Here is a 26,277-nt window from a genome sequence, read left to right as displayed (position 1 = left end):
CTCCTGTTGAAACGATGCAAAACTTATTGACAACCAAAGTAACCCAAAAGTCAATAAGTGCTGCAAAATACGTTCTGCAAGGCAATGCAGTGATCAAAACAAACAAATGGAAACTACTACTTTAAATAGCTTGCAATTCTACTAATAGAAGAAAATTTCTATGATATAATATTACCATGCTGAAGTATTATTTGCAATGTGTTTGAGATGCCAAACAACTTAGAAGTTAAAAAGAAAACCATTACAATTAACAGAAAAGGAAAACCTTTCATTTTCTTTTAAACACAAAAAGGAAAGTTCCTACTTAAATCATCTATATAATAGCTGTAATTTTCAGGGTAAATGTGTGAATAAGAGTCAAATATACTGAAATTCACCACAAATTCCTAGTTTGGTTAAAATATAAATTTATTTGTTTCAAACTAAAATTTAAAAATAAATCCACAATAATCACATTCTGACTTTTTGGATAATTATAAAATTAGGATTAGAGTAATAAGTAAATTTATAATCTACTTCTAAAGTTACAAAATAGCATGATAAAACTAAGTGCCAAACAAAGCCAAATAAATATTTACCACACCACAAGATTAAAAAATAATAATCTTGTACCTAGAACACTGCTGATGTGACTATGGCCAGGCTGCTTCTGCTATCGCTGTGAAAAATCCCCTCATAGGCCCTTATATACCCATAATTTAATTTACTATGAAGATGAAGCAAAAGATAATCAATCTTTTACAAGATTTATAAGAACTTTATGTATCCTATATTATTATATAAGATATTATTTTGTTAACAAAAGATAATAAATATTAGATATATTTCTAATTTATTCCAATGAAAAAGATATCATTTAAACCCATAGATCTTTTCCCTCCAAACCACCATACTTCACCTGTGAAGTTTCCATTATATTGTTCCTTGTTCATTGCTACACGTCTCTGGTCACAATTTTTTCCATTCTCTGCCATTTCATAGATCAATAACTCTTGAGGAGCTAATAAAACAAAATAAAATCCAGTGATATGTTACATACTTCTGCTTTGCATCTGTGGCTGAATGAAACTGAATACAGAAACAACATGGGAATAATCCCCACATGCTATCTCAATAATGTGTTTACACCTTAATTTTGTCTTTTATAATCAAGATTTAATAATTTGTACAGAAACTGTAGTAGAAGTATTAAAAATATAAAAGTCATGTTGTTGTAATCCTTTTCCAAACAGTTATCCCAGTGATTTTCCAGATTAAAATTCGGAGGCAATTTGTCCACAGAAGGATATAAAATACTAGCACCTTCAAGTACTGATAACCTATAAGGTCTAAAGTCTTTCTAATTCAAAATTGAATACCATACATACTATCTACACAAATTTTACCAATCTTTCAGTCCTTTTAGCATTACTTTTAAAAAATGATTATATTATCAAACATGTCAAAAATGCTGACACACAGATCCAAGATCAATTTTATTTAGGAAACAATTCTACTGAAAAAAAAAAAAGATATGGGCACAGAAGGTGAAAAATTTTTAAGTTTAAGGTAAGTTAAATGTACTCTTTATAGCATGATTCATATTACAGGTATAGGTATAAGATGTAAATTTTTACTTTAAATACCTGTATTACAACATATAAATTGTGCTGACATAATTATTCTACACGAAAACACCAGATTACCTGTGCAGGTATCATTCTTTCAGGTGCTGGTAAAGCAAATCTTTCTACTCAAAAAGCATATCACTTCAAAGTCTCAATGCTGAGTCCTCTGCATGTGCCATGAGTCCTGCTACTCTTATACTCAGCTGATTAGAATATGACATGGTCATGGGTTCAATCTTCCTATGGTTTGTTAGCTGGAGCTATTTTATCTCTTGACTAAAATTCTAGCCATACTTTAGGCCTCATACAGGAAAATAAGTGAAAGACTATAAAGACAGAACAAAGAGCATACATTCATCACTCCAACAGAAGGTCTCTCCTTTTAGACACAATCCATTTGTGGACACCTGTGTTTTGTTGCCTTCATTTCTCAATAAACAAATAAACATATTAGGAAATAAAATATAGGTTTCCATTAGCACAGATGGACAGCCTGGAGCAGATGACTGTAAGTCTAAAACCTGGATTTGCATACCAGATTTGCCACTAACTAGTTGTGTGACCTTAAGCAAGTCTCATTTTTTCTAGATCTTGATTCTCTGGATCTACAAAAGAAGGACAAAAATTCTCACTTTCACAGGATTAATGAGGATGAAAGAGTGTGTGTTTGGGCATGCAAGGGTGTGTATAACTATAAATGGCAATACTTGGAAAGGGTAGGAGGTATCTGACACAGTAAACCTAGAAACTGTCTATACTAGAGAAACTACTTCATAGCACATGCCTCACTGCTACCATATCAGTGACGTCACTGTCTTTCATTCAATACTCATTATAAAAGTTCTGGGGTCAGTAATGGGCACTGAAGATATAAATGTGAATAAGACAAGATCCTTCTCCTCCAGCAGGTCATAATCTGGTAAGGAAACCAGATGAGCACAAGACTTCAATTATAATATAAAACAATGAAACAGATATACAGCAAATAACTTAGTGGGAAGAAAACAGGTTTTAGAATCTAACAGAACTGGATTCAAACCCAAACTTCACAAGTATCTATTTTGAGCTTTGGCAAGTTTCTAAATCTCCCTAAATATCACTTTCTCTAATTTGTAAAATAGAGATAACACGACACACAAAGGGTTACTCTGAGGATTAAATAACGTAATGTACATAAAGTACTAGTATATTTTCCCACCTTTCTAAATGAACTCAATATATACTGGTTTATAATGATGATAAGGAGAAAGAAAGTACAGGAAAAAGTATGGGAGCTCAGAGGGCAATACATTCAGAGTAGTACCAGAAGCTGAAATTTGATTCTGCAAATTTAAGTCAGAGTTCTGTGAAGACGTTTTCAAAAGACAAGCAATTACAAAAAAAGAAAGACGAAGATAAATTGTGAAAATCTATAAGATCAAAGCATCACAATAAGTTCACAAAACGTAAATCTATTCCACAAATCATGCTTTCTGGTTTTATTAATAAAATTAATAGAATATATTTGAAATTGACCATATAATAAAGGAGTTAAAGATTTTCCATCTTCCAATCATTCAACTTGAAGCCATACTTAAGTTCTGTAAAACTTAAGTTCTTAAAACTGTGCGAACTCATATTCAGCCAAATTCTATAGGCAATTCATTTTAGAGATGAACAGCCCTTCACCTACATCACAATAAATAACATTTAAGTAATCTGTGATGAAAAGATATAAGAAGGCACAAAAGAGCTTATGTGTTATGAAGAAAACACTCTAAAACCTTTCCCCTGCAAAACACTGATAATTGAGCTCATTTCCCCAGTTATACTCCTTCCCATAGTATCATCTTTAAGAGACGGAAAGAGTTTTACCCAAAACAACTTGGGTCCATTTAAGTTCTTACTTAATAAAAATGGTATCATGCAATTATTCAAAGATGTTTTTAAAGACATTTCAACAGGAATTTTTATTTGAGCAAATAATGTGTTCTTACACAATATGCTAAAAAAGAAAACAGTCTACAGACATTTCCTACTCAAAAAATTCTCTAGAAAAAAAGCCTGGAATTTTGTTTTGTAAGAAATAGCATAGGAGACTAAGTTATTTTCTTTTAATCCGTCTACTTCTTTACAAACAAAATAAATTCACAGTTTAAAAAACAATTTTGGGGGGCTTCCCTGCAATGGTTAAGAATCTGCCTGCCAATGCAGGGGACATGGGTTCGATCCCTGGTCAGGGAAGATCCCACATGCTGTGGAGCAACTAAGCCCATGTGCCACAACTACTGAGTCTGCAATCTAGAGCCCGTGAGCGACAACTGCTGAGCCTATGTGCCACAGCTACTGAAGCCTGTGCGCCTAGAGCCTGTGCTCTGCAACAAGAGAAGCCACCACAATGAGAAGCCCGAGCACCGCAACAAAGAGTAGCCCCCGCTCACTGCAACTAGAGAAAGCCTGCACGCAGCAACGAACACCCAACACAGCCAAAAATAAAAATAAAAATAAAATAGAGGAGGAACCAAGATGGCAGAGTAGAAGGACGTACTCTCACTCCCTCTTGTGAGAACACCAGAATCACGACTAGCTGCTGGACAATCATCGACAGGAAGACACTGGAACTCACCAAAACAGATACCCCACATCCAAAGACAAAGGAGAAGCCACGATGAGACAGTAGGAGGGGCACAATCACAGTAAAATCAAATCCCATAACTGCTGGGTGGGTGACTCACAGACTGGAGAACATGTATACCACAGAAGTCCACCCACTGGAGTGAAGGTTCTGAGCACCACGTCAGGCTTCCCAACCTGGGGGTCCGGCAACGGGAGGAGGAATTCCTAGAGAATCAGACTTTGAAGCCTAGTGGGAATTGATTGCAGGACTTCAACAGGACTGGGGGAAACAGAGACTCCACTCTTGGAGGGCACACACAAAGCAGTGTGCGCATCGGGACCCAGGGGAAGGAGCAGTGACCCCAGGGGAGACTGAACCAGACCTACCTGCTAGTGTTGGAGGGTCTCATGAAGAGGCAGGGGGGTGGCTGTGGCTCACCGTGGGGATAAGGACACTGGCAGCAGAAGTTCTGGGAAGTACTCCTTGGCAAGAGCCCTCCCAGAGTCTGTCATTAGCCCCACCAAAGAGCCCAGGTAGGCTCCAGTGTTGGGTTGCCTCAGGCCAAACAACGAACAGGGAGGGAACCCAGCCCCACCCATCAACAGTCAAGTGGATTAAAGTTTTACTGAGCTCTGCCCACCAGAGCAACAGTCAGCTCTACCCACCACCAGTCTCTCCCATCAGGAAACTTCCACAAGCCTCTTAGATAGCCTCATCCACCAGAGGGCAGACAGCAGAAGCAAGAAGAACTACAATCCTGTAGCCTGTGGAACAAAAACCACATTCACAGAAAGACAGACAAGATGAAAAGGCAGAGGGCTATGTACCAGATGAAGGAACAAGATAAGACCCCAGAAAAACAACTAAATGAAGTGGAGATAGGCAACCTTCCAGAAAAAGAATTCAGAATAATGATAGTGAAGATGATCCAGGACCTCAGAAAAAGAATGGAGGCAAAGATTAAGAAGATGCAAGAAATGTTTAACAAAGGTCTAGAAGAATTAAAGAACAAACAAACAGAGATGAGCAATACAGTAACTGAAATGAAAAATACACTAGAAGGAATCAATAGCAGAATAACTGAGGCAGAAGAATGCATAAGTGACCTGGAAGACAGAATGGTGGAATTCACTGCTGTGGAACAGAATAAAGAAAAAAGAATGAAAAGAAATGAAGGCAGCCTAAGAGACCTCTGGGACAACATTAAACGCAACAACATTCGCATTATACGAGTCCTAGAAGGAGAAGAGAGACAGAAAGGACCAGAGAAAATATCTGAAGAGATTATAGTTGAAAACTTCCCTAACATGGGAAAGGAAATAGCCACCCAAGTCCAGGAAGCACAGTGGGTCCCAGACAGGATAAAACCAAGGAGGAAACACGCTGAGACACATAGTAATCAAATTAGCAAAAATTAAAAGACAAAGAAAAATTATTGAAAGCAGCAAGGGAAAAACGAAAAATAACATACAAGGGAACTCGCATAAGGTTAACAGCTGATTTCTCAGCAGAAACTCTGCAAGCCAGAAGGGAGTGGCATGATATACTTAAAGTGATGAAAGGGAAGGACCTACAACCAAGATTACTCTGGCGGGCAAGGATCTCATTCAGATTCGATGGAGAAATCAAAAGCTTTACAGACAAGCAAAAGCTAAGAGAATTCAGCACCAACAAACCAGCTCTACAACAAATGCTAAAGGAACTTCTCTAAGTGGGAAACACAAGAGAAGAAAAGGGCCTACAAAAACAAACCCAAAACAATTAAGAAAATGGTAATACGAACATACATATCGATTATTATCTTAAATGTGAATGGATTCAATGCTCCAACCTAAAGACACAGACTGGCCGAATGGATACAAAAACAAGACCCATATATATGCTGTCTACAAGAGACCCACTTCAGACCTAGGGACACATACAAACTGAAAGTGAGGGGATGGAAAAAGATATTCCATGCAAATGGAAATCAAAAGAAAGCTGGAGTAGCTATACACTCCTATCAGATAAAATAGACTTTAAAATAAAGAATGTTACAAGAGACAAGGAAGGACACTACATAATGATCAAGGGATCAATCCAAGAAGAAGATATAACAATTATAAATATATATGCACCCAACATAGGAGCACCGCAATACATAAGACAACTGCTAAGAGCCATAAAAGAGGAAATCGACAGTAACACAATAACAGTGGGGGACTTTAACATCTCACTTACACCAATGGACAGATCGTCCAAAATGAAAATAAATAAGGAAACAGAAGCTTTAAATGACACAATAGACCAGATAGAGTTAATTGATATTTATAGGACATTCCATCCAAAAACAGCAGATTACACTTTCTTCTCAAGTGCGCATGGAACATTCTCCAGAAAAGATCACATCTTGGGTCACAAATCAAGCCTCAGTAAATTTAAGAAAACTGAAATCATATCAAGCATCTTTTCTGACCACAACGCTATGAGATTAGAAATCAATTACAGGGAAAAAAACGTAAAAAACACAAATACATGGAGGCTAAACAATACCTTCCTAAATAACTAAGAGATCACTGAAGAAATCAAAGAGGAAATCAAAAAATACCTAGAGACAAGTGACAATGAAAACACGATGATCCAAAACCTATGGGATGCAGCAAAAGCAGTATTAAGAGGGAAGTTTATAGCTATACAAGCCTACCTCAAGAAACAAGAAAAATCTCAAATAAACAATCTAACCTTACACTTAAAGGAACTAGAGAAAGAAGAACAAACAAAACCCAAAGTTAGCAGAAGGAAAGAAATCATAAAGATCAGAGCAGAAATAAATGAAATACAAACAAAGAAATCAATAGCAAAGATCAATAAAGTAAAAGCTGGCTCTTTGAGAAGATAAACAAAATTGATAAACAATTAGCCGGACTCATCACGAAAAAGAGGGAGAGGACTCAAATCAATAAAATTAGAAATGAAAAAGGAGAAGTTACAACAGACACCGCAGAAATACAAAGCATCCTAAGAGACTACTACAAGCAATTCTATGCCAATAAAATGGACAACCTGGAAGAAATGGACAAATTCTTAGAAAGGTATAACCTTCCAAGACTGAACCATGAAGAAACAGAAAATATGAAAAGACCAATCACAAGTAATGAAATTGAAACTGTGATTACAAATCTTCCAACAAACAAAAGTCCAGGACCAGATGGCTTCACAGGTGAATTCTATCGAACATTTAGAGAAGAGCTAACACCCATCCTTCTCAAACTCTTCCAAAAACATTGCAGACAAAGGAACACTCCCAATCTCATTCTATGAGGCCATCATCACCCCGATACCAAAACCAGACAAAGATACTACAAAAAAAGAAAATTACAGACCAATATCACTGATGAATATAGATTCAAAAATCCTCAACAGAATACTAGCAAACAGAATCCAACAACACATTAAAAGGATCATACACCATGATCAAGTGGAATTTATCCCAGGGATGAAAGGATTCTTCAATATACACAAATCAATCAATGTGATATACCATATTAACAAATTGAAGAATAAAAACCATATAATCATCTCAATAGATGCAGAAAAAGCTTTTGAAAAAATTCAACATCAATTTATGATAAAACCTCTCCAGAAAGTGGGCACAGAGGGAACCTACCTCAACACAATAAAGGCCGTATATGACAAACCCACAGCAAACATCATTCTCAAAGGAGAAAACCTGAAAGCATTTCCTCTAAGATCAGGAACAAGACAAGGATGTCCACTCTCACCACTCTTATTCAACATAGTTTTGGAAGTCCTAGCCACGGCAATCAGAGAAGAAAAAGAAATAAAATGAATACAAATTGGAAAAGAAGAAGTAAAACTGTCACTGTTTGCAGATGACATGATACTATACATAGAAAATCCTAAGAAAACTACTAGAAAACTAGTAGAGCTAATCAATGAATTTGGTAAAGTTGCAGGATACAAAATTAATGCACAGAAATTTCTTGCATTCCTATACACTAATGGTGAAAAATCTGAAAGAGAAATTAAGGAAACACTACCATTTACCACTGCAACACAAAGAATAAAATACCTAGGAATAAACCTACCTAGGGAGACAAAAGACCTGTATGCAGAAAACTATAAGGCACTGATGAAATAAATTAAAGATGATACCAACAGATGGAGAGATATACCATGTTCTTGGGTTGGAAGAATCAACATTGTGAAAATGACTACACTACCCAAAGCAATCCACAGATTCAATGCAATCCCTATCAAATTACCAATGGCATTGTTTACAGAAATAGAACAAATCATCTTAAAATTTGTATGGAGACACAAAAGACCCCGAATAGCCAAAGCAGTCTTGAGGGAAAAAAACGGAGCTGGAGGAATCAGACTCCCTGACTTCAGACTATACTACCAATCTACAGTAATCAAGACAATATGGTACTGGCACAAAAACAGAAACATAGATCAATGGGACAAGATAGAAAGCCCAGAGATAAACCCACGTACCTATGGTCAACTAATCTATGACAAAGGAGGCAAAGATATACAATGGAGAAAAGACAGTCTCTTCAATAAGTGGTGCTGGGAAAACTGGACAGCTACATGTGAAAGAATGAAATTAGAACACTCCCTAACACCATACACAAAAGTAAAGTCAAAATGGATTCTAGGCCTAAATGTAGGACCGGCCACTATAAAACTCTTAGAGGAAAATATAGGAAGAACACTCTATGACATAAATCACAGCAAGATCTTTTTTGATCCACCTCCTAGAGTAATGGAAATAGAAGCAAAAATAAACAAATGGGACCTAATGAAACATCAAAGCTTTTGCACAGCAAAGGAAACCATAAACAAGACTAAAAGACAACCCTCAGAATGGGAGAAAATATTTGCAAACGAATCAACAGACAAAGGATTAATCTCCAAAACATATAAACAGCTCATGCAGCTCATATTAAAGAAACAAACAACACAATCCAAAAATGGGCAGAAGGGGCTTCCCTGGTGGCACAGTGGTTGAGAATCCGCCTGCCGATGCAGGGGACACAGGTTCGTGCCCCGGTCCTGGAAGATCCCACATGCCATGGAGTGGCTGGGCCCGTGAGCCACGGCCGCTGAGCCTGCGCGTCCGGAGCCTGTGCTCCGCAACGGGAGAGGCCACAACAGTGAGAGGCCCGGGTACTGCAAAAAAAAACCAAAAACAAAAATGGGCAGAAGACCTAAATAGACATTTCTCCAAAGAAGACATACAGATGGCCAAGAAGCACATGAAAAGTTGCTCAACATCACTAATTATTAGAGAAATGCAAATCAAAACTTCAATGAGGTATCACCTCACACCAGTTAGAATGGGCACCATCAGAAAATCTACAAACAACAAATGCTGGAGAGGGTGTGGAGAAAAGCGAACCCTCTTGCACTGTTGGTGGGAATGTAAATTGATATAGCCACTATGGAGAACAGTATGGAGGTTCCTTAAAAAACTAAAAATAGAATTACTGTATGATCCAGCAATCCCACTACTGGGCATATACCCAGAGAAAACCATAATTCAAAAAGACACATGCACCCCACTGTTCACTGCAGCACTATTTACAATAGCCAGGTCATGGACGCACCCTAAATGCCCATCGACAGACGAATGGATAAAGAAGTTGTGGTACATATATACAATGGAATATTACTCAGCCATAAAAAGGAACGAAATTGAGTCATTCGTTGAGACGTGGATGGATCTAGAGAGTGTCATACAGAGTGAAGTAAGTCAGAAAGAGAAAAAAGAAATATCGTATATTAACGCATGTATGTGGAACTAGAAAAATGGTACAGATGAACAGGTTTGCAGGGCAGAAGTTGAGACACAGATGTAGAGAACAAATGTATGGACACCAACGGGGGAAAACCACGGTGGGGTGGGGATGGTGGTGTGCTGAATTGGGCGATTGGGATTGACGTGTATACACTGATGTGTATAAAACTGATGACTAATAAGAACATGCTATATAAAAAAAAAAACTAATACTAAACTTTCTTTGGGTTATTTGTATGGAAATATGTTAATGTAAATGTTTCAGACATTACATGAAATTCCTAAGGATCTTATATGTTCTGGTCTAATGTTATAAGTCATAATTCTAATTATTACTTTAAAACGTATATCTCAGAAATAACTAAATTTCCTTGTCAATTGCATTATTATGAACTTTCATCGAGTCTTTAACCGTGGTCATTTTTAAGTCTTTTGTCATTTACAGACAGTTCTGGGTATACTCTGACGCTTTTGCAAAAATGTTCCTATAAAAGGGTTTCATCTTCAAGGAATTCATGGAAAAGACTCTGACAAGTACAGGTTTCTGGTAACTGACTATACTGCTGAACTGAATTAGTGAGCATTTTCAGAACTCTAATGGAAAACTGATGAATTCATAAAGATCAAGATAAAAAAAATTAATTACATGGGACTGAGTGAACTGATGAGGATGATTATAACTTTTGTGACTTTCTGTTTGAATAAAAAAAATGTTAAAAAGAAAAAAAAGAATGGATGTCGAATTTTATTAGAGGTGTCTTTTTCATTACTTTACTGTTTACTAACAGATTTCCCAATATTGACTACATTTCTACAAAATCAGTGTCATTTTTTATACTTTTAATGTAATGTGGGACTCCGTTTGATACTAATTTATATTTACATCAATATTCAAAAGTGAATGTTTTTAGTGCTATCTTTGCTAGATTTTATCAGTGTTATTGTGGTTTCATAAAGAGAACTGGAAAACTTTCTGTGTGAACTACAACAACTTTAATAGCAGATCCTCTTGAAAATGGGAAAAAATTTACCCATGAAATAATGTGGGCCTGGAGCAATTTTTAAGGAAGTAGCTCTCTGGTAACTTTGTTTTGCCTTTCAAATTTATTTTGAAAATGGAGATAACCCAAAGGTATATCTGCGATTATTTACTTTTCTCATTCCGAATTTTGTATTTCTGTATCATCCCTTTTTTCCTTTATTCAGCTAGCATAGTTTAGTCTACCGTTTTGGTTTTCCCTTCCAAAGAACCAGCTCTTATAATTTCTGACTATATTTTCCCTTTTAATATATTAATATCAGTGGTAACTTTATTAAGTCTGTTTTCCATAGGTTTATTTCATTGTTTCCTTTTTTTTTTTTTTTTTTTTTTTGCGGTACGCGAGTCTCTCACTGTTGTGGCCTCTCCCGTTGCGGAGCACAGGCTCTAGACACGCAGGCTCAGCGGCCATGGCTCACCAGCCCAGCTGCTCCGCGACCGGGGCACAAACCCGTGTCCTCTGCATCGGCAGGCAGACTCTCAACCACTGCGCCACCAGGGAAGCCCTCATTGTTTCCTTTTAATACTCTTAAGTATTTAATTTTTATTCTTTTTCAGTTATTCAAGATGTTTTCTCATAAATTTGGCTTTGGCCAACTCCCATAGACATGAATATACATTGATCTCATTATGTTATTTCCTAGATAATATGTAACTGTTTTCAATTTCCTCTTTGATACAATAAAGTATCCAGAGTTGCAAAAAAATAATAAAATAAAATAAATTTAAAAATAAAAAACAATTTTTGAAAAACTTTTGCCAATTTATAGCCCCACTCCCCTACAGAGAAGTTGGGGGTTGAAGCTGAAAGTTCCAACCCTCTAATCACGCTTTGGTTTTTTTGGTGACTAGTCCCCATCCTGGAGGCAACTAGGGGCCGGACAAAAGTTGCCTCATTATAAAAGAAGATGTTCTTATCACGCACATTACTCAGGAAAACTACAAAGGATTTAGGAGCTTTGTGCCAGGAACTGGGACAAAGACCAAATATAGATTTCTTATAACACAATTACTCTGTAAGGAGAGAATATGCTAGTTATGGGCTGTATTGTACCCCTCCCCCATTCATATGCTGAAGCCCTAATCCCCAATGTGACTGTATTTATAGTTGGGGCCTTTAAGCAGGTAATTAAGGTTAAATGAGGTTCTAAGGGTGGGGCCCTAGTCAGATAGAACTGGTGTCCTTATAAGAGGAGAAAAGAGACACTCTCTCTGCATGCACACAAAGGAAAGGCCATGTGAGGACACAACAAGAAGGCAGCCATGTACAAGCCAGGAAGACAGCTAGCACCTTAATTTTGGACTTCCAGCACCTAGAACTGAGAACATAAATTCAGTGTCCCAAAGCTGCCAATATGTCTATTTGAGGGCCAAATCAGGGCAAGCAGCATTTCACATGTACTCCACACTCCAAGACTGAATGCATCCATGCTATTCTAATTCTGTTCCCCTTCCCACCTGAAAGTAGTTTAACTTCTTTGGAGCTAAAAGAATCCTACCAACATCACTTACTAGTTGCATAGCCTTGGGTAAGTAATTTAAGCCTCTGCACTTGAGTTTATTTGTAAAATATCCCCATTCCTATTTTCATGCCATCCTTAAATGTCTTTTGTGTTGCTTTGGGGGACTCTCGGTTATTTATTTTCTCTACTTCAAAAAACAATTATACATAATTGTCCTGCACAGAGTCTGGCACATAGCAGGCACTTAATGTTAGCTTCTCCACACCCTTTCCATGAATGCCTCAATTTTCCAAAATAATCATAGTCAAAACTACCCAAGTGTTCACTTACAGACGCTTGTTTTCTGTATTTCTATACTATAGAAGAGACTGCACAACTGATTTCTACAGAAGCATCCACAGAAAAATCTTAGTTTATGTTGGATAACAAAAATAAGTTATTTTTCATCAATGCAAACAGTTTGAAAAGTACCAAAAGGACAATCTGTTAAAAATTATTACAGGGTAGGGACTTCCCTGGTGGCGCAGTGGTTAAGAATCCGCCTGCCAATGCAGGGGACCCAGGGGCGATCCCTGGTCTGGGAAGATCCCACATGCCGCGGAGCAACAACTACCGAGCCTGCGCTCTAGAGCCCGTGTGCCACAACTACTGAAGCCCACAGGCCTAGAGCCCATGCTCTGCAACAAGAGAAGCCACCGCAATGAGAAGCCTGCACACTGCAACGAAGAGTAGCCCCCGCTCGCTGCAACTAGAGAAAGCCCACGCACAGCAAGGACGACCCAACGCAGCCAAAAATAAATAAATAAATTTATATTAAAAAAATTATTACAGGGTAAAAAAGCTCTAGCCAATGTAGGTAGGGTAAGAGGCAATAATCGTTTTTAAGGAGAGCCACTTTTCACAGTTTAATGAGGTAGCATGAATTTTGGAAATTTGTTACTAAACGGTGTGAGTCAGATATGGGAATGGATCCAAAGTATTACTAGCCTGTTTAAAAGACTGAAATCTTTTCAAAAAGGAATCTAGCACATGACATATTTTGACATTCAATGCAGCCCTGTAGTGAGACTGTTGTAATATCAATTTGAACAGCATGCATCCAAGTTAGTTTTGTTTCTAAGAATGAAATTGTTGAAATAAACTCTATAGGTATGTGGATGGGATGAGAAGACAGAAATAGAAAAGAAGCATAACTCAAACATCAAATTATTTTCATTGTGAAGATATATCTAGATGCAAGAAATGCTTTAAAAGGCTGTAACTAGCACATTTTAAATACAGCTGAAGCACTTAAAATCTAAGTTTGATATTAAAACATGTGGAGTTTTTTTGTTTGTTTCTGGCAGAAGTGCTCAGAAAATACTGCTAAAATCAGCTCACAAAGGTTCTTTGTAGGCTGTATATCCAGTGTGCTAAGACTATAATACTCCATTCATTTTAAACATTAGCTACCCTTGTAATGCAAAATCAATGTAAAAGTAAATTACTGTGAGTTCCCCAAAGCGACACAAAAAACATTTAAGGATGACATGAAAATGGCAATTCACTGAGTAATATGAGTTAATGGAGAATTGACCAAGATGAAAATAAAAAGAAAATACAGTGAAGCCACTGATTCTAATTTTCTTCATCACTGAATTCCAAAATAAAATGAACAAACTTCCTTTTAAGAAAATCATGTATGGAATCTAAAAAAAAAAAAAGGTTCCGATGAACCAAGAGGCAGGACAGGAATAAGGACTCAGATGTAGAAAACGGACTTGAGGACATGGGGAGGGGGAAGGGTAAGCTGGGATGAAGTGAGAGAGTGGCATGGACATATATACACTACCAAATGTAAAACAGATAGCTAGTGGGATGCAGCTGCATAGCACAGGGAGATCAGCTAGGTGGTTTGTGACCACCTAGAGGGGTGGGATAGGGAGGGTGGCAGGGAGGGAAACGCAAGAGGGAAGAGATATGGGAACATATGTATATGCATAGCTGATTCACTTTGTTATAAAGCAGAAACTAACACACCATTGTAAAGCAATTATACTCCAATAAAGATGTTAAAAAAAAAAGAAAATCATCCATATGATTCTACTTTCTTGCAAAAATATCAAGTCAGCTTTCTCAATCATACAAGGCATATAAAGATATCCAACTTGAGAATATTATATCTTTCGGTAACCTTTCTTGCTTTCAGAGTGTGTGTCCTTGGTTGGATTATTTAGTACATTGAGTCACAGACTGTTCCAAAATAGCTGTAGATTTCCCATAAAACCATTAAGAAACTGCAATTTATGCTTGGAAACTTAATAAATAAATACTGTAAGCGAAGAGTAATATATCTTGACCAGTGAGGTTTTGATATAGTTTTCTGCTTGTGCAGGAGTATAAAGACAAAGATAATTCCAACACCATGCACAGTATCAGAGTGATTATCAGATCATCTGGCTTTGAGAGCCAGAGAGTATCTATCACATGGTAGCAACAGTTTAACAATGTGTTCTCTGAAAAGTCATTATTTGAATGAGAATATATGAAAAACATTCCTTGAATCTTTCTGAACTTTCTAAAGCTTTGGGAAATTAAAAAGTTAAAATCCCAAGTTAGGTAACAAAAGAATTCAAAATCTCCATAAATCTCCTAATAATGGGTTAGCAGGTTATAAGTGTATATTTTTCTGGCCTAAAATGTCCCTCAACTTAATTAAGTGAAGTATAAAGTATACTCAACTCATCATAGTCTAACTGTTGAAAAAGGCCACTGCTCCAGATCTAACTTTTAATTAGATAAACTTTTAAGTAAAAATCCAAATTTTAGGGCTTCCCTGGTGGTGCAGTGGTTGAGAGTCCACCTGCCGATGCAGGGGACACGGGTTCATGCCCAGGTCCGGGAAGATCCCACATGCCGTGGAGCGGCTAGGCCTGTGAGCCATGGCCGCTGGGCCTGCGCGTCTGGAGCCTGTGCCCCGCAACGGGAGAGGCCACAACAGTGAGAGGCCCGCGTACCACAAAAAATAAAAATAAAAAAAAATAAATCCAAATTTTAAAAAGATACAACCTGGAAGACACTTTAGGGACTCCCTTTTTGCAAGTCTGATAGGTTTGGGGGAAGGTTTCTTCATCTCTCACTTTTCAATATGTAAAAATATCTTATGTTCCTATGCGTAAAAACATGATTTTATTTTCACAGGGAAAATGCATAACTTGTAAAATTACAATTTGAAAAATCCCATTTTTCATTTTCTCTCAATCTACTTCTTAAATGTTCATTCAGTTTTTCATAACCAGTGCAATTTTAGCAAAACATTTTCACCAAAAAGATGGGCGAGTAAGAGTAAGGTCAAGAATTAAGGTAGTGGGCTTCCCTAGTGGCGCAGTGGTTAAAAATCCTGCTGCCAATGCAGGGGTACACGGGTTCGAACCCTGGTCCAGGAAGATCCCACATGCCGCGGAGCAACTAAGCCCGTGCGCCACAACTACTGAGCCTGCGCTCTAGAGCCCGCGAGCCACAGCTACTGAAGCCCGAGTGCCTAGAGCCCGTGCTCTGCAACAAGAGAAGCCACCGCAGTGAGAAGCCCGTGCACCTCAACGAAGAGTAGCCCCCGCTCACCGTAACCAGAGAAAGCCCGCATGCAACAAAGACCCACCGCAGCCAAAAATAAATAAATAAATAAATATATAAAATTTTTAAAAAAGGTTGAAAATAAAAAAAAGACAAAAGTCATTATTAGGGAAAGAGAACAATGATAAAAGGTTCAACTCACCAGGAAGATACAACAATTCTAAATTTGAATTCACCTAATATAATATAGCATCAAAATTTACAACATAGGGGCTTCCCTGGTGGCGCAGTGGTTGAGAGTCCGCCTGCCGATGCAGGGGACACGGGTTCGTGCCCCAGTCCGGTAAGATCCCACGTGCCGCAGAGCGGCTGGGCCCGTGAGCCATGGCCGCTGAGCCTGCACGTCCGGAGCCTGTTCTCCGCAACGGTAGAGGCCACAACAGTGAGAGGCCCGCGTACCGGGGGGAAAAAAAAATTACAACATAAAAATAGATAAAGATACACAGATATATGAATAAATCCAACATTATATTGGGAGATTTCAAAGCAACTGTTCATAACTGATATTTCAAGCAAACAAAAACAAGACATTCAATAAGATAGAAGATTTTAACAATAAAATTAAGAAATAAAATATAGGGGGGATATGTATAAAATTCAGCATCTGGCAATTAGCGAATACATATTTTTTCATAAGTCACTTATCATAATTAAGCCAAGAAATAAGTCACAACAAATTCCAAACAATGGGCATCACAGACCACATTCTCAACCCAGAAATTAGGTCACACTTTAGCAACAAAAATATAAGATTTGTACACAATTAGAAGTTAATGCACACAGTTCTAAATAACTTGGGTCAAAATAAGAGAAAACTGAAAAATGCTCAGAACTACTAGAACTAATAAGTGAATTTTAGCAAGGTCACAGGTTAAAGGTCAAAATCAATACTCTATTATATACTTGGAAAACACAGAAAGTTGAATTTTTTTAAAGTTCATGTAGTCCCCAGATTGCAGTTTTATGAAAGATGCCAAAATATTCCTTCCATGGTCATTTCAACACAGGCTTTTGGCAGAAGTCTAAGGACATAATGTTAAATAGATTTCTATGTCCACTTAGCAAACAACGAAAGAAATATTGAAGACAACATGTTGTAAGACTCACAAACCTCCTGAGATTTTTTTTTTTTTTTTTTTCCAGTACGCGGGCCTCTCACTGTTGTGGCCTCTCCCGCTGCGGAGCACGGGCTCTGGACGCGCAGGCTCAGCGGCCATGGCTCACGGGCCCAGCCACTCCACGGCATGTGGGATCTTCCCGGACCGAGGCACGAACCTGTGTCCCCTGCATCGGCAGGCAGACTCTCAACCACTGCGCCACCAGCGAAGCCCTACTGCGCCACCAGGGAAGCCCAGATCTTTTGTTTTCATTAATTCAGAAAGTATTTATTGATGTCACAATATACTTGTATATTGTACTTGTATATACTTGTACATGTATATACTTGTACATGTACATATTGTACTTGTACAATATACTTGTACATGTACATACTTGTACATGTACATATTGTACTTGTATATACTTGTACATGTATATACTTGTTCTGCATGTGGCCTAGAAATAATCATGAATATCTCATCTTTAGATGATCCTTAGGTATTCATATATGATTTATATATCCATTTGGTTCTAAGGAAAAATTATGCTTACTGTCAATTCAATCTCTGAGGTATATAAATATGTGTGTGTGTGTGTGTGTGTGTATATATATATATATATAAAATTCTGTTTTCAACTACTGTTTTTATGAGATTTAGATTTTCACCTATACCAAGGGGAGGATATACAGTTAAAAAGAAAAAAATTCAATAAAAATATTCTGTGGGTCTAAAAAAAAAAGTTCATGTACTGAGAGGGACTTAGAGGTAAATTTGACAAAATACATACAAGACCTATTCTAAAAAAATTTTTTTAAAGAAATCACAGAGGGCCTAAATAAATAGGAAAATACATATGTTCATCATTTGGAAGTCTCAATATTGTTACTATGTCAATTTCCCTCAAACTAATGTATAGCTTTAATGCAATCTCAACCAAAACTCAAGCAGGCTTTTTTTAAAAATTGAAAGTGACAAATGGATTCAAAATTATATGGAAATGCAAAGAATTTAGAATAGCTAAAACAATTTGGATAAAGAATAGAGGTGTAAGACTTGCACTAATTGATTTCAAGTCTTGCTTTACTTTAAAGCTACATAATCATGACAGTGTGGTTTTGGCAAAAGGATAGATACAGATCAATGGAACAGAACAGATAATACAGAAACAGACCCACATACATAGGGTCAATTACTTTTCTACAAAAGTACAAGGCAATTTAATGGTGAAAGGAATGTCTACTTCAACTGAACATTCTTGTGAAAAAAGTGAGCATTGACCCTCTCTCATATGTAACACCTGATTTGAAATGGATCACAGATCTAAATGCAAGAACTAAAACCATAAAGCTTCCAGAAAAAAAAAAACCCAAAACAACACAGGAAAAATCTTGGTGATCTTGGGGTAGACAAATATTTCTTAGGATTTAAAAAGCATGCACCATAAGAGAAAAAAATGTATAAACTGGACTTTAACAAATTTTAAAACTTTTGCTCTTTGAAACACATTGTTAAGAAAAAAAAAGGTAAGCCACAGAATGAGAGAAAATACTTGCAATACACGTATCTGACAAAGTTCTCGAACCCAGAGTATATCTATCTCTCTGTACATATGTTAGAGTAATAAATAATGAAGATGTGTTTTATAGGTATGGCGATAGACAAACTGACCAAGAAACAGAAAACGTCGCTTCTCAAAAGATTCTTGTACATTTGGAACTCTATATGACCTAGATGGCAAGATAGATCAGTGGGGTTCAAACTGATTATCCATAAAAGAAAAGAAAATCTGGATCCCTACTTTGAACCACACACAAAATTTAATTCCAAATGGGCTGAAGATTTAAAAGTCAAGAAGCAAAACTTTCAGAAGAAAACATAAATGCCTTTCTGCCTTGGGGTAGGAAAGGATTTCTTGAGACATACGCAAGAGCTGACCATAAAGAAAAAGACTGATAAATTGGACAACATTGAAATTAAAATTTAAATTCATCACAAGATATCTTAAGTGAGAAGACAAACCACAGAAAGATATAACCGAAAAGGACTAGTAGGCAGATAATAATTTTAAATTATTAAGAAAAAGACAAATAATCCTACAAAACTAAAACAGGCAAAAGACATGAAGAGGTATTTCACAGCAGAGGATCTACTTGACCTCACTGACATCCTAAAAATATAAACCAAGATCACAATGAGGTATCATTTGTATCCATTATCTTTTTTTGGTAAATTTTTATTGGAGTATAGTTAATTTACAGTGTTGTATATCCATTATCTTTTGCTATGTTTAACAACGTAACTCCAAAACTTAACAACTTAAAAAATCATTTAGAATTTTTCATGATTCTGTGAATTAGGTTGGGCAGTTCTGCTCTGGGCTAGCTTGGCTCTTAAGCTAGGCAGGTCTGAGCTGAGATGCCTTGTTTTGGTCCAGCTAGTCCTCTATGCCCCAGTACGTTAGCCTGGGCTTTTCCCACATGGTGGGCTCTGGGTTCAAAAGAGCAGTAAGAGAAGACAGGACCCCAATGTACAAGTGCTTTTCAAGTCTCTCCTTGTGTCACACTTGCTGATGTCCCTTTGGCCAGAGCAAGTCACAAAGCCAAGTACAGAGTCAAGGGATGGAATAAGAGACTCTAGAAGTAAAATCATATTGCAGAGGGGTATGCATACGACGATGAGAAGAATCTATAATCCACTACATCACTCTTTACATGCATTCTTTGGCAAGAATTAGGAAGGACGACAATAGCAGAGTTTGGGAAACAACTTGTAAAGCTGAATACTGGCATACCCTTGTTAGAATTCTATGCCTAGGTACATAGCCAAAAGAACCTCTTGCACATGTGAAGAGCCAATATGTACAATAATATTTTTAGCAACATTGGTCTTAATAGCAAAAGCTATAAACTACTCAAATGTCCACTGTCAGGAAAACAGATAAATAAATTAAGGTACAATGAAATATTACACAGCTGTGAAAATAAATTTTTCATTTACTCATTTAACAAATATTTACTGAGTACATACTATGTGCCAGGCACAGTGTGAGATGCTAGAGACACAGCAGTAAACAGACAAATATTCAAACATATTATCAGATAGTAGTAAGTACTACAAATGAAAAATAAAGAAATTTGGTATGTGTGCATATGTATGTGTTTGTGCACAATATTTAACAGGGTGGATAGAGAAGCTTTATCTGAGAATCTGACATTAGAAAAGGACCATGGAAAAATATGGGGAAGAGCACTGTAGGGAAAGAAAAAAAAAAGTGCAAAGACTTTGAGGCAGGAGTCTGTCTGGCATGTTCCACTTACCAATAGTTATTAAGGTTATTGATAAATTCAAACACTTAAGTTTCTAAAACTTACAGTTTCATAGATATAGAAATACTATAGATACTCTCTGATTATTTTTAAAAATTAAAGAAAATTCCTCTGCCCCATAGAAGCAGTACTAAAAGCTCCTCTAGGGAATCCCCTGGCAGTCCAGTAGTTAGGACTCCATGTTCTCATTGCCAAGGGCCCAGGTTCGATCCCTGGTTGGGGAACTAAGATCCCACATCCGCATGCCACGTGGTGCGGGGCCCCCCTCAAAAAAAAAAAACAACTAAACATGCAATTATCATACAGCTACCAATCATACTCTGTACTATCTCTGCAACTTCCTATAATTAAAGTAAAAATTGAAAAATATGTATAAAAAAATAAAATCTCCTCTAAATAGATCTTAAAAACTTATAAGGAGCAGAAGAATCTTGTATATTTGCTTGATTAAACGCTTTTCAAATGTGGTGACCTTAAAGTTTCTGGAAGGAACCAGACTCAAATGATGAGTTTAGGGCTTCCCTGGTGGCGCAGTGGTTGAGAGTCCGCCTGCCGATGCAGGGGACACGGGTTCGTGCCCCGGTCCGGGAAGATCCCACATGCCGTGGAGTGGCTAGGCCCGTGAGCCATGGCCACTGAGCCTGTGCATCCGGAGCCTGTGCTCCGCAACGGGAGAGGCCACAACAGTGAGAGGCCCGCGTACCGCAAAAAAAAAAAACCAACAATGATGAGGTTAGAAGTAGCTAGTCAGATCAACCAATTCAACCTTACTGGACTTTATTCTCTCCTCATATAGACCAGAGAGTGGCATTTGACAGACCTGACCATTACTTAAGAGAATTCTGAATAAGCAAAGACTTCCGCATGCTCTAAAATATAAAATTTTTAAAAAATGAAAAATCTTGCTCCCCTCTGTCCCTCATCTGTCTAGTACTCTCTAGGTGGAACCACTTTTATGAGTTCTGTGTACCCCATCATTCTTTCTTTAAACACTCCTTAGTCTCCTTTGCCAGCTCTCTTTTACCTGACCTGGGACCTCTCCTCTTCCCTGTTTCCCCCAAGTGACTTATCTAGCTGCACGGTTTAAAATACTAGCTTGAATTTGTATTTTTCGTCCTGACCTCTAGATTGGAACACCTAATAGCAGCACTTAGATGATTCCCAGGCACCTCAAATTCAACACGCGCTTTTTTCTCCCTCCCCAGCCCTCTTCCTGTAACAAACCTGGCCCTCCCAAAACCTTCCCTCTCCCACTACTTGGCACAACCATCCACCAAGTTACTGAATCCAGAGGCACAGCCATCCTTGACTCTTCTCAATCCCTTACACCTCACATCTAATCCAGGACCAATCCTGTTCCAGATATATGTAGTATCCACCCACTGCTCTCCACCTTTTTGCCACCACTCTGGTCCAGGCCATTTTCATCTCTCGCTTGGACTACTCAATGGACTCCTAACGTCTCTCTCCATTTCTACTCTTGTCCCCTTCAATTCATCCTTCACACATGAGCAAGAGTAAACTACTTATAAATCATACTACTCTCCTACTTGTAACTGTAGAATGACTTCCTAATTACACTCAAAATCAAATCCAAACTCATTTTCATGGCCTGCAAAGTTCTACATAACTTGGACCATGAATGTTTCTTATCTCATCTCATGTCACTATATTCTAGGTGTACGATACTAGAGTCTTAAACAAGCACATATCCATATTAAATCTGTCTCAGACCCTTGATTGTTTCCTTCATAACATTTATGACACTGTGCTTATTCTTCCTTTTTTTTTTTTTTTTTTTTTTCTGCGGTATGCAGGCCTCTCACTGTTGTGGCCTCTCCCGTTGTGGAGCACAGGCTCCGGACGCGCAGGCTCAACAGCCATGGCTCATGGGCCCAGCCGCTCCGCGGCATGTGGGATCCTCCCAGACCAGGGCACGAACCCGTGTCCCCTGCATCAGCAGGCGGACTCCCAACCACTGCACCACCATGGAAGCCCTTATTCTTTCATTTTTGTATTTTTTTTTCTCTCTGTCAGGCTCCTAACTAAAATATCTATTAGTTTTTGTTTCCCACTGTTTTTCCCAGAACCTGGTAAAAGGCTTAAGACACAAGATGTTTGTTCACTGATTGGATGAATAAACAGATAAATATGACAATAGATATCACTGCAAAATAATCTGCTCATGCAAAGAAAGTAAGTGCTAGAAGACATTGTTAAATATCAAACCCCCAAATTTCAATTCTCAAATTCTGTGTTGTGGCTTACACATATAATGTAAACTGTTAATAACACAAAAAGGTTGAGATAATGGCCTACAAGAATGACTCATTTGGTTAAGAATCCCGCATATGTTGTAAAACATTCACGAAATGTGAATATATACATATATATATTTACTGAAACTTCATTAATAATGAGCAAACAATAATCGAGTGAGCAGGAACACAAAGATATGCTTTCGAAAGAGGGCTGGAAAAAGTTCTTAGTAACTGCTCAGTAGGCCACATGATAATGACGACATAACAATCATGGTTAACTATATGCCAGGCACTGTTCTAAATGCTTTACTTAAATCTATTCACTTAACCCTAACAATAAAGGTGTGTACTAACTTCAATATCTAGGAGGAAACTGAGATAATAAGAGGTTAAGTAACTAGACTAGCCCAAGGGTTGCACAGTAGTAGACCTGGAATTTGAACTAAGGCAATCTAAATTCATAGCCTAGGCTCTTAACACTATCTATGTAGTCCTTCCAGGAAAATCTATAAAGACCAAGGTTTTATTAATGAACCTCTAGAACAAGAGAAAACACCACAGTGACCTACTAAGAAGATTTTTTTATTCCTGGAATACTGACAAACTCTTTAAATTATAGTCAGAGACTAAACAAGTTTTGTGAAATCAGTGGAAGCAAAAGGATTCTCACCAAGACAAAAAATAAACTCTTCTACAGTGGCTATTTACCTAGAATGAAATAATTATATTAAAATTACAAACAGCTTGGGAAAATTTTTTATCAGGAGCAAAGAAATTATTATAGTTTCCTCCTACTCATTAGCAATGACACTCACTCAGTAGAGACATGTGTTACAAAGATCCTCTGTCTTTTCCACTTGCCAGAAAGAAGACACCTTGATACCTGATAGTAATGAAGCATGAACTCAGAATAACTATTCTGAAGAACAGAACTAACTTTTTTCTATCCTTATTCCATTCCACCACAAATTTTGCCAAGCATAGTTTTTGTTTTCCTAGAATTTACAAGACTGAAAATCAGGTAAAAAGGGAAAAAAATATACATACACATATAGATCCCTTTAATACATAAGAAAACCATTTTCATGCAAACCAGGAAATACTGCGAAACCAAATAAAGATGCCTGGAGACAACCTTAGCAGAAAGAAAGAACACTTGGGACCTCATTTCCAGTTCAGGCTCTGGTGCTACCTAAGCCATATGACCTCAGGCAAGCCAATTACTGATTGTTTCTGGGCCCTAATTTTCTCCTCTGTTAGATGAGAAGAATCTAACTCTGTGTTCACAGAGGTTGCTTCTAATTCTAAATATTGCTTTCAATAGGTTTCAGTGAAATAATATAAGTAAGTAAGGCTTTAGTTAACTATATGTAAGCACCCAAAAGTTCAACTTCCTCTGCACTTGGAAATTCTTAAGTAACAATACCTGATGGCCAAAAAGGATCAAATTTAAACTCCCAAATGCAAAACTAAACTCATTCTGAAGTCACCTACTTATAAACCAAGGTGACTAATACAGTGGATTACAGTTTCAAACTATTCCTGATTAGCTTTTATTGCGTTCAAAAGGAGGGCAAAGATCATCTCAGAAAAGTGTGTGACAAATTTCAGATAAATAACACACTTCATATAAAACATCAAATTTTGAAATGATGCAAAGTAACAGTATTCTGCACTGATATATTTCCTGCTTTCAGAGTAAAATGACAATATCACCATATTTTCATTTACATAGTGATTTCACATTTACTATCTCCCTTCATCACTGTAAAAATCCTATGAAATGAGCAGTACTTTAATCAACACAATTCAGATCAGCTCAGAAAGTTAGGTAACTTGCCAACCTATGCTCAATAAGTGTTGGAGCCAAGATTCCAATCTAGGTCTTCTGATTTAAAGTTTAATGATATTTGCAATCCTAAAAACTGGTAATTCAAGCCAAAGGCAGGAAGAAGTTGGAAAGTGAGAAAGTTTGGATAATCAGTCCCTGGATAACTGGACTGAACAAAAAGAATATAAGACCAGGTGTGGCAGTTATAAAGTAAAAAAGCAAATCTACCAGCTGTTAAAAATAATAACATCTAATTTATATAATTCCACATTTCAAAAATTTTTTGCCTCGCTTCAAAGACAAGTGTGAAAAAAATTTCTAACTCAAAATTAAGAACAATATGTAAATAAACAACAAATTGATTAAACTAGCTATAAAGCATTAAATTGCTAAAAGGTATTAAAACATTTACTGAAGTATTTCAGAAACTTGGTTATTCTGGACTGTGAATCAAGGAATTAAACTATATTAATCAAGTAGCATATATTCCTCAAAGGAAAAAAAAATGCTACAGTGTTTTAAAATAACACAGGCAAATAAGTAAAATATAAAAGATTTCTACTGTAGAGTCATTTCACACCTACACAAATTGGCCACATTTGTCTGGGTACCACCACCTCTTCCAAAGGTCAATAAAAAAAATAATCTATAATGCATAAAATGTTGCCTAGTAAATAGCAGTTTCTTACTATCATCATTTATGCTAAGAATACACAACTAAAATCAGGGCTAATGATAATACAATTAATAGGTAGTAGCAGAACATTAAATTCTCTATCATTACAACATTAGAAATACTTGTACGAACTTCTCCAAAGGATCAGTGCAATCTGTCTACAGAATTTCTGACAAGCCCCAAAGGAGAACTGAAAGACACTGAAGTTAGGAAAAGGAGCTATGTTATCAAGACAGGTAAACAGTGCCAGAGCCTATATGAGAGTTTTGCATGAATTTGCAGGAAAACAAAAGGCAACAGTGCAAAACTTACTGGAGGTCACAAATAATCTTAAGCAGCGTGACACAGGGTCACATATGGCTTACTGAAAGTTTAGAGATTAAGCTAACCTTCATGTTTTATTGCAAATACCTCCACTGTAAAGAAATTCAGGGGGTCAGGGATTTGGAAAAGGCAGAGAACGCTATTCTTCATGAAAGTAGTGGGAAATAACGTGAAGGTCCTCTGCAAGAGATCTACGGAGGGAAGGCCCCATTCCCTTGGCCACCAACACTTTAGAAGGCACTTGCACGTCTGAATTTGGTTTAGAAATGGTTACAAAACAGAATCATGTGCTAGTGGTTGGCGGGGTGGGGGAGGGCAAGAAACCAACTGACAAATGCTGAGAAACAGCTTGGTCATCAGCAAGGAAGACCTTCCTCGTTTACTCTAAGGTCCTAGACACCCAGAGAGGAAGAGGAGATGGGTACTCTACAGAAGCTCAGAACGGCTTCCAAGTTCGCCGCGATGAGAGGGAATGGTTGGGAGTCCAGTACGGGTGGCCAACCACGGGGAGGTGTCCCAAATAATCTACTGCCAGACTGAGACAGTCAGCAGCGCTCTAAAGCACTGCTTGAAGTCAAAATCACGGTGCCCTAGATCTGCACCGTCTACGTGCAGAAGAAGCCAAGCTCTGAG

At 37.5% G+C, this 26,277-nt stretch overlaps 1 protein-coding gene across 2 annotated transcripts in view; it reads right to left on the bottom strand.

Moving 5' to 3' along the window:
• The window catches only part of VMP1 (vacuole membrane protein 1), a 129,206-nt gene that overhangs the window by 102,389 nt on the left and 540 nt on the right, over positions 1–26,277 (bottom strand). For both annotated transcript variants that reach the window (XM_022552577.3, XM_022552576.3), the window contains exon 2: positions 899–1,000. In XM_022552577.3, the coding sequence (XP_022408285.1) occupies positions 899–974 (76 nt within the window). In that variant the 5' untranslated portion in view covers positions 975–1,000. The remainder of the gene's footprint in view (positions 1–898; positions 1,001–26,277) is intronic.

The sequence above is a fragment of the Delphinapterus leucas genome, chromosome 19 (genome assembly GCF_059928025.1).
Source record: "Delphinapterus leucas isolate spDelLeu-1000000601 "Yukka" chromosome 19, BTC_Dleu_Yukka2, whole genome shotgun sequence".
NCBI classification, from domain to species: domain Eukaryota; kingdom Metazoa; phylum Chordata; class Mammalia; order Artiodactyla; family Monodontidae; genus Delphinapterus; species Delphinapterus leucas.
Note: the sequence above shows the minus strand (reverse complement) of the source record. Positions and strands in the feature narration are given on the sequence as shown.